The 17,021-nt window shown below is 37.9% G+C and overlaps 2 protein-coding genes across 2 annotated transcripts; one reads left to right on the top strand and one right to left on the bottom strand.

The window, feature by feature from the left end:
* Positions 1–7,992: 7,992 nt before the first annotated feature.
* On the top strand, positions 7,993–11,860 carry LOC148692406 (uncharacterized). The gene is given in 8 exon segments (XM_088680930.1): positions 7,993–8,219; positions 9,567–9,687; positions 9,808–10,231; positions 10,234–10,329; positions 10,512–10,589; positions 10,592–10,681; positions 11,466–11,543; positions 11,856–11,860. Coding segments are annotated over 8 exon segments (1,119 nt in total).
* A 629-nt stretch (positions 11,861–12,489) lies between these two features.
* On the bottom strand, positions 12,490–16,574 carry LOC137745720 (DNA-directed RNA polymerase V subunit 5A). The gene is made up of 4 exons (XM_068485722.2): positions 16,230–16,574; positions 14,453–14,629; positions 13,700–13,813; positions 12,490–12,804 (listed from the first exon to the last, which is right to left on the bottom strand). Exons 1-4 carry the CDS (start codon positions 16,500–16,502, stop codon positions 12,679–12,681), a joined length of 690 nt encoding a protein of 229 aa, XP_068341823.2. The 5' UTR covers positions 16,503–16,574; the 3' UTR covers positions 12,490–12,678.
* Between the last annotated feature and the right edge of the window lie 447 nt (positions 16,575–17,021).

Genomic DNA, 17,021 nt, shown 5'->3' with positions numbered 1-17,021 from the left:
CACATCTCATCGTTCTCCCTCACATCTCTCCCTTTCTCTCTCTACCCATTAAACTCTCTCTCTCTCTTCACTCAGCTTTCTCTCTTGTAGCTCTCCTCACTATCTTCCCCTTGGTGCAAGCCATATAACCACCACACCATCTCCAAACGTCGCCAAAACTCCCCAAAATTCACTCAAATTTTTCCAAGGGTCTGTGCAACTCACTCTTAACACTTGACCATGGGAAAACCCAATGGAAAACGAAAACTCGGTTGTGTAGCTCAATGAATGTTGGCGAAACTTTCACTCCTTCGACCACGGTAAGCCTAGATTTCTCACTCTCAAAATTTCCCTTGAGTTTTTGGTAAATATTCTTAGCATGCATGCACTTTTCAGTGCATTTGAAAGACAAATTTCCCTACTCTGTTTTCCCATCAAAGTTTGTAGGATTCCCAAGCCAAACCCAACCAAATCCCATTGGTTTGGTTGAGTTGAAGGCATATGACGATTTCGCACAACCCCTAGACCACGGGTTTGAGCTTGCATGCTTGAATCCACTTCGAAATCGACGAAAACAAAGAACTCCAACTCAGGCCGTCACTTTCAGGGGATTTTCCGACGAGCTCTGGCCATCTTTTGGTCTTAAAAAATTATAAAATTAGGCTAACGCTAGGATGATGTTAGCCCTGGCGTCAGATCCACTTGGGCTCTCGAGCTAGCAATTCCTCATAGGCCCGGAGCTTGGGCCTCCACTCTCCATCGGGCTACCCACGCTGGAGCTTCAAGGCCGGGCTATCTGGCCCTATTTCAACCCCCTTCCCCAGAGCACTAGCCCACGCTAAAGTTGCTCTAAGGCACTCCAACCTTTTTTTCCAAAACATGGATGAGTAACTTTAATTAATCGCTCTATATATAAAACAAAAAAGTGAATCATTCATAATCCCCAAAATACCCCTTCATAATTAGAATTCTAAAATTTAATTAAAAAAATCCAAACTAAATTAAAAAAAATCAGATGTAAAAGAGCAAGTTATCACATGCATGATCGTGTGGTAAAATATTAGGACATTTATAAATGTATGTGGTGGTGGTAATAATGAATATGTATCTCAAGTAGATGAAAGTTGGTGAAGGTTCCTTCAATAGATTGAGATTAATTGTATGATATAGACAAAATTGTCATTTTATGACAATTCAATTTTCAAATAAGGGATTTTAAACTGATAATTTGAGTTCTCAAGACGCATTTAAAATACACCAAAAGCTTTCATTCAGGCCAAATTTGGCCGACGAGTATTTATCAAATATAGTCAAATATTAGCCCCTAACTTCAAAAATGTCATTTTTTATAAAAACTTTTAAATTGTTGTGGCCTATATTTATCCAACAGGGGAGAAGGGGCCGGTGGCATAGAGAATATATATATATATATATATATAGAGAGAGAGAGAGAGAGAGAGAGAGAGAGAGAGATGTTTGTTTGTAGGATCGTGTAAAGGATGTGTTATTCCCCTATCCAGTGCCTTTATTTATAGTAATAAAGGAAGAAAGAAATTCTTTTCCTCCAAGGAATACAAGTCCTAATAGGGAAGAATAATTAGAATAAAATCTAATCTAGGATTTACACAATCACACTTAAATAAGTAGTTTATACACTCCCCCTTGAGTGTGTAAATACTCAAGTAGACTCTGGATCATGTAGAGTTGAGGAAGTTGACTCGTCGGCACTGATTTTGGGAACACGTTAGTCTCAAATAATGTAGGAACTTGCATATGGAACCAAGTCTCACAAAAAAACCCTATGGCTATGGTAAAAACCCGAGTAAAGACAAAATCCATAGCCTCAGGAAAAATGCGTGAGTAATGCAAAGTCAAATGAAACGTCTAGGGGACGTCATTAGGGATATGATCAACCCAAGGTTGGTGCCTCGTCAAAACCTCATTAGGTAGCAAAAATCTAGTGGGAAAAATGCTTATAATTGTAGGGAAAAGAGAATATTAAGATCAAGCAAGTATACTTCAAGATACTCCCCCTAAGTTTGACATAATTCCAAAGAAAACTAATAATGTTACAACTCAGAAAGTTTATGCATACCAATTCCTTGAATAAGCTTCTGAGACGTTGTCTTCGGTAGTGATTTGGTGAAGAGGTCGGTCAGATTGTCTTGTGAACGGATTTGCATGACTTCAATCTTCTAATGCTCTTGCTATTGATGTGAGAAGAAGAACTTCGGCGCAGTGTGTTTGGTGTTGTCTCCTTTGATGTAACCCTTCTTGAGTTGTTCAATGCATGTTACGTTATCTTCATAGATCATTGTCGGGATGTCAACGACGGGGTAAAGATCACAAGAGCTTCAAATATGGCCCACAACTGCTCTCAGCCAGAAGCATTCCTGAGTTGCTTCATGTAGGGTGAGAATTTTAGAATGGTTAGACGAAATGGCAACTAAGTCTATTTAGTTGACCTTCAAGAGATTGCGATGCCTATAACAGTAAAGACATAACCCGTTTGAGAGCGCACCTTGTGAGGATCAGTTAATAATCTTACGTCGGCATAACCAACAAGGCGAGAATCGACTCAAGATAAGGGGGTGCGCCATTACTCGAGGATCCATAGGGATAGAACAAGTCCAGATCCATGGTATCCTTAAGGTAGCGGAAAATATTTTTAACACCAATCCAATGTCTGTGTGTTAGTGCATTATTGTATCTTACCAAAAGATTAACAGCGAATGAGATGTCGAGTCTAGTGCATTGAGCTAAGTACAATAAAGTGCATATCGCACTTAGATAAAAAACTTCAGGCTCCAAAATCTCTTCATCATCCCTCTTAGGACTGAAGCGATCTTGTTTTGCATCTTGCGATCGAATGACCATAGGAGTACTCGAAGGCTTCACTTTATCTTCATTAAAGCGATGCAACACCTTCTGGATGTAGTTCGATTGATGTACTAAGATTCAATCCGAACGGTGCTCTTTCTCGAGACCGAGACAGTATCGAGTCTTTCCTAAATCTTTCATCTCAAACTCCAACTTTAGGTGCACAGCAGTTCTCTTTAGCTCTTCAGAAGTTTCGGTGAGGTTCATGTCATCGTCATAAACTGCAACAATCGCAAAACCAGAGTGTGACTCCTTAATGAACACACAAAGGCATAGTTCATTGTTCACATATCCCTGATTAGTCAAATAATCACTCAACCGGTTATACCACATTCTTCCGAATTGTTGCAAATCGTAGAATGAATGCCTCAGCCAAATTGAGAGCGTGTTCCGAGGTTTAGAAATATTTGATCCAATCAATGTAAGTTTTTCAGGAACTTTCATATAAATTTCCGTATCAAGATCCCCATAGATATACGCAGTTACTACGTCCATTAGCTGCATACTCAGTTTTTCAAAAACTACCAAATTGATAAGGTAGCGAAAAGTAATCACATTCATAACAGGTGAATAAGTTTCGTTATAGTCAATACCGGGGCGTTGTGAGAAGCCTTGTGCAACAAGTCGATATTTGTAATGCACAATTTTGTTATTCTCATTACGCTTTCAAATGAAAACCCACTTGTAGCCAATGAGCTTCACATATGGAGGAGTAGGAGCTACAGGTCGAAGCACCTTATGTTTCACGAGTGAATCGAGTTGAAAGAGTAGGAGCTACAGGTCGAAGCACCTTATGTTTCACAAGTGAATCAAGTTTTACTTGGATTACTTGTTTCCAATTTGACCAATCAGTTCTACGTCGACATTCATCAACGAAACGAGGTTCAATGTCATCACTCAACATGATCGCAGTAGCTACTACATATGCTAATGCATCGTCGATGATCATCTCATTTCTACACCAAACATCATCCAAGCTAACATAGTGGACCGAAATCTCTCAATTCTCAAGAAGTGGATGTGTTTCTTCAAAGACACTTCTGTAATCTAGAATCTCCTCATGAGTTGGATAGAATGAGTAGGTGACAGTCAAATTCATTGTAGGCTCAAGATGAGCCTGTGTCATGGGTTTCTTCTTCTGGGGGTGTGAATCCTTTGAACCAATTGTTCTGCCATGTTTTTATGTAGAGGCAGATGATTGGCTAGCCACTAATGTACGTGGATCGGCCAAAGTGGCGTCCCAGGCCTTCAGGAGGGAAAACATTTAGTACATCCATCTTTGCAGGCACATTCGCAGCTAAAATATATAATCTTGCCACTCGTGCTAGATCGGTAAAAGCATCTGGCATGCTCTGAGCTTCACTCTGAAGATCTAATAAGCGTTGCACTTCAGTTTCAGACTGAGCGGTACGAGGATCTAAATGAGATAAAGTGGGTCGTCCATGATAATTCACGTCATTTTTCAGGAACGTTGACATTCTTATCTCCCCCTAACGACAAAAAGATTGTCTAATAGAAGTGACAATCTGTGAAACGAGCAGTAAACAGACCATCTGTCAAAGGTTTTAAGTAACGAATGATCAAAGGAGAATTATATCTTACATAGATTTCGATCCTTCCTTCAATGAGGCCCCATTTTTGCACGTAAAGGTTGTGAAATCGACACATAGACCAAACAATAAAAAACGCGCAAATGTGATATGTCAGGTTTGTATGTAGCAACCAACTGAAATGCGTTATAGGGTTGGGTCACAACAGGCCTCAGGCAGACCAACATGGCTGTGTGCAATATTGCATGGCCCCAAGCAGTGATCAGGAGCTTGGTACGTATAACCAACGATCGAGTAATCATTTGTAAGTGCTTAATGAATACCTCTGCTAGGCCGTTCTGGGTATGAACATGAGGTACTGGATGTTCAACTCCAACCCCAACCGACATGCAATAGTCATCAAAAAAAGTTTTAGATGTGAATTCTCCAGCATTATCCAATCGAATAAATTTGATTGGATAATTAGTGTGGTGAGCCCTGAGCTTAATAACCTAAGCCAACAGTTTGGAGAATGCAGCGTTCCTTGTGGACAACAAGCACACGTGTGACCAACATGTGGAGGTGTCAACCAAAACCATAAAATATCTAAATGGTTCACATGAGGGTGAATCAGTCCACAAATGTCCCCCTGAATCATTTGTAGAAAAATAGGAGGATTTGAATAAATCTTGTCATAAGAAAGCTTAATAATAAGTTTTTCCATTGAGCAGGTTTAACATGCAATTACTTGAATCAAACCTAAACTTCAGGTTAGTGAATGCCCCGTGTAATGATTTGAGGATACGGCGCATCGCTGTTCGTCTAGAGTGTCCCAAACGATCATGCCAAAGTGTAATTTCATGCGCGGTCTTAGAGGTAGGGTCAGCCACATAGTGGCTTTCTATATGGCGTATAGTCGTAGTATACAGACCACTCAGGATACACTTCATCTTCTCTAGAATACACTTATGGCCATGTTCGTAGGAAGTGATGCATAGACATTCAACTTTCTTTTCTACATAGGTTTCAGCGTGGTAATTATTATCTCTAATGTCCTTGAAACTCAACAACGCTCTTCTGGAATGTGGAGAATAGAGTGCCTCATCAATGGTCAAAATTGTACCATTAGACAACAGTATACGTGCCTTACCGTGTCATTCAATCAGGTTGGAAGGTCCTAAGAGGGATGTCAGAGGTGCATTCTTAGGTATGAAGTTAGTGAAATATATGCGTTCACGTAAAATGATGTGTGTGGTTGCATTATCTGCCAGACAACTAACTTTCCCACTAGTCATACCTAGAAATAAAAATTAATTTGAATCGGTCACATGCATAAAAGTTCTAAAAACAAATATCCATTCAAAATAATTTAAGTATTCAAGGGTAGTAATTAATTAAAAACTTAATATCTAAAAACAAATCACCAACAAATAATCCAAACGTAAAGGAAAATTGCTCAAACTTAAACCAAAAAACAAGGGTGGTTCGGCCACTATGTGGAATTCAGCCCTATTATTCTAAAATTTAATTAAAAATAGTTCATGTCTAAGATTCTAATCTTCCATAAGGGTGGTATGCTCCTGAAAGTCAGAAACCTCCATCTTGGTACTCTCCGGTTCATCCATTTGCATAAAGTTTGATTCAAACTTCTTACGATGAGAATGATATTCAGCTACAACCTTCTAGGGAGCACAGAAAACATGGAACCAATGGTCATTTGAACCACAGCAGTATCACATGTCTGCATCCATGGTTTTAAGTGTTTTGCCCTTATTCTTGAAGTTTGGGGCCTTTGAAGCGAGGTTAAGGCGTTTTTGGGCTCAATTTCCTCCTTTAGATAGGTCTTGGCTCTATTGACTTTGACGGGGGCGGCTTCTGGCCACCACTACCACACCTATGTTGGCATTTTGGGCGCTAGTTTATGTTATAATGTGCTTCAGGCACATCAATCGCCCAGTAGGTCGAGCTTGATGATTTTTCATCAACAACTGATTCTGCTTTTCAGCGAAAGGCAAAACATAGATCAAATCTGAAAACTTAGTGAACTTATAAGCCCTATATTATTGTTGCAGGACAATATTAGTAGTAGAGAAGGTCGAATAGGTCTTCTCCAGGAGATCTTCAGTCAAGTTCTCGTTACAAAACTTGAGAAGTGATCGATTTCAACAAACTTCATAATTATATTTATTCACAGACTTAAATTCTTAGAAGCACAAATGCTATCATTCATGTCTTGCTTCAGGCAAGAAAGTGTCCCTTTGGTGATCAAAACGATTAGCCAAAGCAACACAAAGTGCTTATGGATCTTCCTCAGCAAGGTACTCGGTTTACAATGCATCATGAATGTGTCTTCGAATGAAGATCATGGCAGACGCTTTCTCAGCTTCACCAATCAGGTTATCTGTCTCATCTTCGATGACGGGACACAAATTCTTTGCAGTGAGGTGGAGCTTCACATCTTGGACCCACTTGAGGTAATTTCTTCCAGAGAACTCTAAAGCGGTGAAGTTGAGTTTGTTCAAATTCGATATGTCCCTATCACAAAATAAATGGACAAAAATGTGGTTAGTGTAATGGAGAAAAAATCAATTCATTCACATAGGAGTAGAATATTCAGTTTCTAATAGACATTTATTGGTTTAAATTTACATGAAAAAACTTTGGATTTTCATGGGTGATGTTTTTAAGGAAAACTTTAAGTTTTCAAACAAAGCATGTTTCTTAGAAACTTCAAGTTTCGAATGAATTATGAACTTTAGGTTCATATGTTCCTGCTGACAAACATAAATATATATACAAAAATATGCAAATAGATCTTCAGATCTAGAATTAGAATCGAATTAATTATTTGGACTTTGGGCCGAAAATTAAAGTGTGGGTGAAAAATTATAAAACCCATAAGGCCTAAAAAAAATATAGGCATTTAAACTTGGGGGTTCAAAATAATAGGCCAAAGCCCACAGGGTGGGCTAAGTAAATAGGATTGTGTGGCTTAGGCCAAAGAATTGGGCTAGGTTGGGCTCGGTTAGGCTACAGGCCCAAGACAAAGAGGGACCGTAAGAGGCACGGATTCGCTGTTTTGTAGCGCAGGTGTTCCCAAAGGATGCAATCCAATGCGTCTCAGGCCAGATGCACCGAATTACCAGCTGTTGGCTGGGAGCAGATGCGGCTCGATGCAAGGAACCCGATGAGCCCTACGAGAGCTGGATTCGGTTAAGATGGGGACACAAGGACACTAAAGCCCAATTGGGCTAGTGTCATTTGCAGGCCGAGAGTCCAGTTCAGCCCAATGGGCTGGTTAGATTTGGGCCATGGTAGCAAAGACAACCAGCAGCCCAAAAAAGGTGATGTGCAATGCAGGCCAGAAGGTCTGAGGCCCACTAGGGCTCGGTTCGAGAAACCCAAAACACCCCAGCGGCGTTGGGTGTGGGATTCAAACCGGAAAAATCTCTGACGTTGTTTCAGGTGACTTCCCTCGGTCGGTCACAGCACGGCAATGCAAGGGGGTTCGATTGGAACCCTAATTTTGGACAGAAACCTAAGTTTCAACGTTGGGGGGGTCTAAGAAACCATGAAGATTCAAAGAATCCTTCAAAATTCACCAATGGTTATCAAATTTTTTGAGAAACCAATCGTCTCCGATGATGGTTGGGTCCCAAAAACACGACTGCAGGTCGTGATGTCCCAGAGAGACAGTGGTAAGGCTATGGCTGATTGCAAGCGGCAGCTGGGTTCGTGGGTTCGATGCCAAAACGGCATCGTCTTCTCAGATGGAACATTGTGGGTTTTTCTCTGGTGCATCACTGCTCAAGAAGGCTCATGTGAGCTCAGGTTTTGAATTTCGACAAACCTTAATTTTTTTTTTTTTTAATTTCCAAATTAATTCAATGTATATTCAATTAAATAATTTAATGCATAGAAATATAATTGATGCAATTCATGGCAATATCAAATTCACATAATTCAACAATTATGGATATAATGCATAGACAATTTAAGTAGAATCTAAAACTCGAAAAACGTAAAGTTGGGTCATGCATTATGGTGAGTATTCAGGCTATCAAGGATGCAAAAATGCCGAGATAAAAGCCGTTGTTTTGAAAGAACATGATTGCGTGATGATATTGATGAACTAGTTTGATGCAGAAAACTTCCACGTCGGATTCCTAAGCACAGTGGTAGGAACGTGCTAATAACGTGTTGTGGCCTATATTTATCTAACAGGGGAGAGGGGGCCAGCAGCATAGAGAAAATATAAAGAGAGAGAGAGAGAGAGAGAGAGAGAGAGAAAGAGAGAGAGAGAGAGAGATGTGTTTGTAGTAATAAGGGAAGGAAGAAATCATTCTCCTCCAAGGAATACGAGTCTTAATAGGGAAGAATAACTAGAATCAAATCTAATCTAAGATTTACACAATCACATTTAAATAAGAAGTTTATAACACAAATATATCCAAAATATCACTTTTGTTTAACAAAAAAATATCACTTAAACAAGCACAAATATCCTTAAACTTTAAACCTAATAAATTAAAAAACCAAAACCCTATTAGATGAAGATTTCTCATGGAAAAACCTAAAAATGGTGGAGACCTAGTGAAGGCATCAACTGTTGGTGGAGAAACGAAGGTGAGTGTAGATGGTTAACTTCTTGCATTTTTCCTCATCTACGTCTCCTCTTTGTTTTTGTAGTTTCTTCCTTCGATTGAATGTTTATCGAAGAATGAGCTATCAATCTATGTAACGTTATTTATCTCAATTTTCCTTTGGACTATATGTGCTTCATATTTAATTTTCCACACCTTTGCATTATTAAGGGTGTTGTCCGTGTCCGAATTCTGTTTTGAAGGTTATCATTGACTGGTAATGAATAAAGAGACGATTGTGTTCTTAGAAAGTGCAAAAAAATATATTAGAAAAATTAGGTTTCTTTTGTCAATGGAAGATTGACATTGCTAAACCATTTGCCAATCAGTCATTGAAATTCATTTAGATCATTTAGAAAATTTAGGGTTTACTTTACGATATAAATAATTTTTTTTTTTTGTGTTTTTATTTTTTTTTTTTATTTTAGTATGCAAATTGTCAATTAATTGTATCAATAATCTAGACAATATTAAATTAATTTTTTCAATGTGTATGTCACTTTCTTCTTTGCTTATTGTTTTGCTTGTATTTCAGAAAAATATCTAGTAATGTGCAATCTGATGAACCCAACTCTAACCGATCAGATGTTCACAAGGGTAAAAATATTGTACATGAATCAAACATGGCGGAACTGTGCAATTTAGATGGAGATATAGTTATAGGTCAATTGTACGAGACTAAGGAGGATTTAAAAATAAAAAAATAAAAAAAATAAAAAAATAAAAAAAGGTTGGGTATTGATGCTATGAAGAACAATTATGAATTCAAAGTGAAGATATCAAACAAAGAAAGGTTTGGAGTTGGTTGTGTTGGCGATGAATGCAAGTGGAAACTATGTGCTTCTAAATTACAAAAATCATCATATTTCAAGGTCAAGAAATATGTTAATATGCACTCATGCTCATTAGACGTTATCAATTGTCATCATCGACAAGCAAGTAGTTCTCTTATTGGTCAATGCATAAAGTTTAAGTACGAGGGTGTATTACGAGTACATAGACCACGTGACATCATAGAAGATATGCGGAAGGACATGGGTGTGAGTCTAAGTTATGTGAAGGCTTGGAGAGCTAAGGAACATGCAATAGAGTTGGTTAAGGGATTACCAGAGGAATCTTACACGTTACTTCCATCTCATTTTGCTATGTTAGAAGCCAAAAATCCAGGTACGATAACACATATTGAAACGGATGAGAATAATTATTTTTGTATTGTTTCATGTCACTTGGACCATACATAAGAGGTTTTAGAAGTGTTATTAGGCTGGTAATAGCGGTTGATGGGATGTTTTTAAAGGGTAAATATCTTGGCATCTGTTTGTTGCCACATCCATGGACGACAATAAACAAAGGGAATTGTTATTGGCACTTCAAAATTCTCATTCTACACTCCGAACTTTCTATATTTAGAAAGAAAAATACACTTGTGAGGAGTATAGAATGAGATTTTTGGAGTGCCAATAATACTTCCTTAAACAAATATACCCTCTAGCATTCGGAGTTGGAGATTCAGAGAATGACGCATCATGGAATTGGTTTTTCACAAAAGTACGGGAGCAAATGGCGAAATTGATGACTTGGTGTTCGTTTCTAATAAACATGAAAGCATTTGGACTACTCTGTCAACTCTTTTTCCCAATGCCCATCATGGTGCATGCATAATTCATATAAGTCAAAACATTAGGCACAATTTTTAGCATGAGAGAGCACATAAACAATATTTTACAGCTACTAAGGCATACAGAGTTCCTAAATTTCATCGTCTCATGACAAAAATATATAAAGTCGACTCTAAGGTGGGTGATTATCTTAATTCAGTTGGATATGAAAAATGGACTCATGCGTACTTTGATGGAAAGACGTACAACATCATGACAACAAATATTGTTGAATGTCTCGATGCAATCACTAGAGATGCTCGAAAACTACCTATCACACAATTTCTTGAGTATTTAAGAATGAATATTCTCCATAAGTGGTTTTATGAGCGTCAAACCAAGGCAGCCAAAATGAATACACATTTGACAAATTGGGTAGACAAGCTGGTGCGAAAAAATAACAAACAAGGATTATCATTCCAGGTATTTTACTTCATTCACTTAACTAGAATTTATTTTAATTTGTCTATTCAATTTTGGCACATTTTGATTTGTCCTCAAGTTCTTGGAAATATCTATATGTTTGCAACGTAAGAAACTAAAGTTAAAAACAAGGGTTTGACAAAATAAAACAAAACAAAACAAAAAAATCCTATATCTAATGTAAACTTCAACGTAATTTTGCGCAAATTGCTTTTTGTAGTTTTTTATACGGATTTTTTTTTTTTTTTTTGGTTCTTTAGTTCTTCTTTTGTTTGAGTAATTATATATATGCGTGTGTGTGTGTGAATATGTAGGTATCGCCCATCGCATCTTACTCATTTCATATATTGAAGTTGTGAATTTAGAGAAAAAGAGTTGCACATGCAGGCAATTTGATGTTGACCAACCTTGCTCACTTACTTGTGCTACATGTAGAAACCAACAAATTTCATGTTATCCTATGTGTTCTCATTATTATGCTACAAACTCCTTGATCATTGCGTATGCATAAGCTATATGGCCAATTGGTGATCAAACAGATTGAATAGTAACTGATGATGTGGGTGAAATGACAATTACACAAAGATTATATGGTAGGTGCAAAGAAAAAAGGATCCCATCACGTGGAGAAGAAAAATCAATTCAAAAGTGTTCAAAATGTGGTTCAAATGACCATTATAATCAAACTTGTAGGAATCCCGTTCAACTTCATCCTACTCTGTATAACCCTTTTAAATTTACAGTATAATGAATAAAATTTTCTTTCTATCATTTTATTGTTTATATTGGTTGTACAATCCTTTAAATTTGAGACAAGTAAAAGTCAATTTATTTTTATTTGATCACTCTGGTATATTGCCTCCTTCATCAACTTCTTAATCTATTCCTGATTATCTTTACGACTGCTTGATGTATTGTTGCATCTTCCCTGTCAACTACTGGATTTCCAAAGGAAAACTCATTCGGTTGCTAGCAGCAGAAAGACTGGTATAAGAGAAGGCACCAGTTTTAGGTTTTGTCGTGAGAACTCTTCATCTAATAAGGTTTTGGTTTTTTAATTTATTAAGTTTAAATCTTAACGGTATTTGTGTCTATTTAAATGATATTTTGGATATGTTTGAAATTGTCATTTTTCAAGCTACAAATGCCATCGACTGCCAATAAATTTACAAACCATATATCATATTGATCTTGGTAAGTCCCAATTTGAGGAATTCACTACACAATCAATTGCTTTGTTCAGTGACGGATGTTCGAGCGTCTGTGCTCTGTACGCGAAACCATTTATAACTTAAAAATAACAGAACGCTCGAACAAGCCGTCACTGAACAAAACTCGCTAGAGAACAAAGAATTAGAGCAGTAAAAGGCTAAAAGCTACCAGAATCACGAATCAACCGTTCATTAGCTAAGGCCGAAACGAGAAATGAACCTTTTTCATAACACAAACAGGACACAAAATAAAAGGATTTTACTCATCAAGGTTTGCAGATACACCAGATCACATAAACTAGACACTAGAAACTAGAAAGGTGCCATTCCTCGAAACTGCACCCAGAAGACTGCATCACCAGATGCAACGGTATGTAACATGAGACTCGGTAATATCACCAGTGTAAGTAACTTTCACTACCTGCCCCTTCTCAAGTCCATAGTACCGTGAAATTGCATCTTTTCGTGACAGTCGGGGAAGCTGCAGGAAGAACAGTTGATGAAATTAAAACAGCGCGAACATTAGAGTTTAGTTACCAATCAGAAGCCAACCCATCTACGTGAAATGTAATGGTAATATACAGTTTAATAAAATAAAATGCAACATTTGATAGACGAACACACCAAAGCACTTCCAATACAAATGGAGGCGCTTCTTACTGGGACAGTCTCCAACAGTAAATGAGAGAGAGAGAGAGAGAGAGAGAGAGAGGGATTATAGGCAAAAGACCTCTGATGTATGTCTATAGGACCAAAAGAAGAGAGATCCATGAATCACTAGGTTGGACAGTCAGGGTTTTCTAGATTGGGGTCAATAAGGCCAGTTCATTCTTTGCGTTTGCTCTGCATAGTAGAGGTCTATAGGCACAAAGTCTTATCAGTTGCAATTTCGATATGTGATCTCAGCTGAAGTTCCCAAATAGAGCAAAAAAATTAGAGAATCACATATTGGGCAACAATAAAATCAGGGAATTCCTTCCGTATGTGGCCATTAAAATACAATGAGCGCTTGAATGTCCTTACATGTAGTGAGTTTTGGTCCGTACATATAATAAAGTTTCAATGTAGTCATTTATGAGTATACCAAAGCACTTCCAATAACATGGGTTTAATACTGATGACAAAGCATATAAATGGGGTCCAACCCAATTCACTCTCCAAACGATCCCTGACGACCACTCACACATAAAATTCGTAACATTCTTTTCCAACACCATATCAGAAGAAATTTCAAACGACAGAGGGCATACCACAGCAAAGTCAGATAAGTAATTCAAATATATTCAAGATTATTCAGTAATTAAGAAAAATATGAAGGATCTCCAGAGAAAGAAAATCAGAGTCTGGTTTTTCTTAAATTGAGTTAATAAACTAACCTGCTTTTCTTCTATGTTGTACTTCTTTAGGAGTTTTCCTTTCTCTTTGTCTGTCAGCACCCGATGCTTTGGCTTCAAGACATGCTTTGTGATGTTAACAAGCAAGTCGGTAATCTGCCAAACAAAGAAAGATATAGAAAATCAGAGGAGTGAGAAGAACTTCTAAGTGAACGAACCATTAAAACTATTAGGAAGAAACACTTTACAGTTATCAGTAAGTGTTTCAGTATAAATGCTGTAAAAAATCATATTGTGAAATGCTTTCTGAAAGCACCTAAAGAACCAACAAAAACACAACTGGAAGTACCTTCATAAAAAATTAACCAAGGAATTAATTGAGGTCTTTAAGGATACAAAAATAAAAACATTCATATTAAAAAGCAATCCACAGAGTCAAAATCTAAAAGGTTCTGTTTGCACTTCATCATTGCAAAGTCCATCATTACAGTATTTTCAATTTCCTTAAAATGCATATATAACATTTCAAATTTTCTGAACTTGCAGTTGACCTCCCTAAATCGCACTTCCCACTATTTTTTTATGCCTAGATTATAAAGAAACTTTATCAATGCATTTTGATTCTTAAAGGCTTAAACAGCAATTAGTTCATCAATAGTAATGCCCTCTCCAATCATAATCCATCCATAAAGCTAGTCTAGAAAATCAGAAACGTAGTCAAATGTAATCGTCTTGTAGGACTTGTTATGCGTAAAAGAATGAAATGAAAAACATAATTGACATTTGGAAACAAACCTGGAATATTTCAGTTTTAAACGGATAAAGTTCCAGAGTTTTTAGAGCTTGGTTTGTTACTTGGTTTTGGGTAATTAATATGAGCCCCGTCAAAGTGTCCTTATTAGCAATCTGAGAGTGTAGCCCACGAATCACATTAACCTTCACAATACCTGGGCCACAGTAAATGACCAGCATCTGCAATTCAAAAACTAATCATAAATACCAATTGCCCATAAGTTATTACTACAATCACACACACCAAATTTCAAGTGAAGAGCATAGCAACTATATCAGTGCCACTGTTTATGCCTTTGTCTAGCATCCATGCATAAAATTAACATTTCAATTCGATGGTAAGTGGGTGAAAATCACATTGACCAAATTGTAAGTGGAAGTGTGGAAGCAGCCGAGGTTAAGCAGTCATATCTGGTCGGGATAAAGTCTGCATGCACATCACTAATGACGTATCTAACATGGACTCTCCCTCCACATCCCCTATAAGCTGTAAGGAGGACCCTCCAGCAGTTCCGAGGTATGTCTAGTATGTAATTGGCCACATCATTTAATTTATATTAGAATATGACACTACAGATTGATACCAAAGCATGACAGTATACTAATACATCCACATGAAGCATTATAGAATACGAAAAACTATTAACTCCATATGACTTTGTCCATATGAAGTCAATCAGGGAAGTTGTAACCTGTAACCATCGCTTAAGATGCAATTCTAAAGACAAATCAGAAGATCTGTCCAAATGAACAAGCAGTTTAGGGATAAAGCATAAATAGGGACAGAAGAACATGAAGAAGAATACCAAAAAAAAGATTCTGAAGTTTACGGGGGTCAAACATCCAAAAGAAAAAAGAAATTACTTTTCTACATGATATACAGACATCAAAATCAAACAAGCTTCTAAATATGAAATAAACACTGCAAACAACGTGCGTGAACTGCTTGGCAAACAAAACAATGCTAAAACACATTATACAGGTCTAATCGTAAACCTCTGACTAGTTGTAAAACCTCAATTCTAATATCAAGTAATTTCATATCCTTCAAAGGAAAATCCAACATCTTTTATTTTCACACGACTTTCGTAAAATCCTTAATCTTATATCATCTACTGTAATCTTGAAATGAAATTACACCATCGGTGGCCTGCTAAGAATCTGGTTACAACTAAGCATGCATGCATAGGTTGTATTGAGATTTATCAAAAGCAGACAAAGGTCATCGCACGGAAGAAGTCACAAGCACTGAATCAGACTTGCTTCTTCTTTTAGGACCACAGACAAAAAATCTGAGACGTATTTGCAATCCTACACGTATTGCTACACCCAATGGTAGCTCAAACCTTAAAATTGCCAAATTCGTAAACGTATAGATTTCGAAACTCGACACGAAATTAATCCAAGTGCAAGAATGAAGAAAAAGAAAACTGCCCGGAACCCGAAAGTCTTGTTTCTTTGATTCTCTGTCAATGGATAAAGCACTTATATGACATGCAAAGTACGATTTGCATGAACATTTGCTTTTATTGTGTTCACAAACAGAGACGGACAAAATTCATAAGTCACCAAAAAAACATACCATATAATTTGTGGAACAAGACGCATATTGCTAAAATCTTAAACCCAAAACCTCAAAATTTCCAAATTCGTAAGCACAAAGATTTCGATATCCGACACATAATACAAGTACCAGAAATTCCTCTTTCTCTGATTCTCTTCAATTTTCCGGTAAATAAAATAAAACAAATGCAAGGGAAAAAAAGCATGAATTGGTTACCCTGTCAGAAGGGTCGGTGCAATGAGTGGCGGAGAAGCGGAGGCGCTCGATATCGGGTGTGGGACCGTGGAGGAAGCGGAAGTCTTGGAGAGAGAGGTCGATTTCGGAGGCGGGAACAGAATAGCCTCTGTCCCTCAGCATCTCCAGCACCGTCCTCCGTGAGAGGTAGTATCTGTGGCTCTCTGCGCTACCTTCGTCTATGTGGCTGGTCAAGCAAGGCCCCAGAATCTCCCCGTTGCTTTCCCCATTCGCCGGCTCTCCCTCCACGTCCATCTCTCTCTCTCTCTCTCTACCGACACCAGTCTCAGAGACTTGAACTCAACTGAGAAAAAGTACACTCCTGTGCGTTTGGGGTTCTGGGAATGCTACTGTGTGGTTAATGGTATCATGCGTGTGTTTCTTTCTGTTTTGGGCTTAAAGCATTTCCACGGTCCATCTGTCCGTGCAAGGCAAGGGCCAGGGCCTAAACATGCCTCCACGGGGTCAAATTAGAAGGGTAAGTGGTGGGCAAGGCTAATTAAAGTGGATAGATTCATCTAAGATAACTCACATCAATCATCTGGCCATTGCATATTAGATGCTGGGAAGAAGGAAAAAAGACTCGACTTTAGTGAAGCAGCCATTAAGTCCCACAATTTAAGGCCGGACAAAACAAGAAGGAAGAAAAAATGTTGCCCAGGGACCAAATTAGCATAAAACTATGGTCCGAGTCTGAGCTTAGGAAATTTTTCTGTACAATGTTGCCCACTGCGACGAGACTTGGTTTTAAAGCATAGCACCCAACAATCCAAG

This window comes from Pyrus communis, chromosome 12 (genome assembly GCF_041283825.1).
Source record: "Pyrus communis isolate YQ-2024b chromosome 12, ASM4128382v1, whole genome shotgun sequence".
Taxonomy (NCBI): domain Eukaryota; kingdom Viridiplantae; phylum Streptophyta; class Magnoliopsida; order Rosales; family Rosaceae; genus Pyrus; species Pyrus communis.
This window is presented reverse-complemented; position numbering and strand designations above follow the sequence as displayed.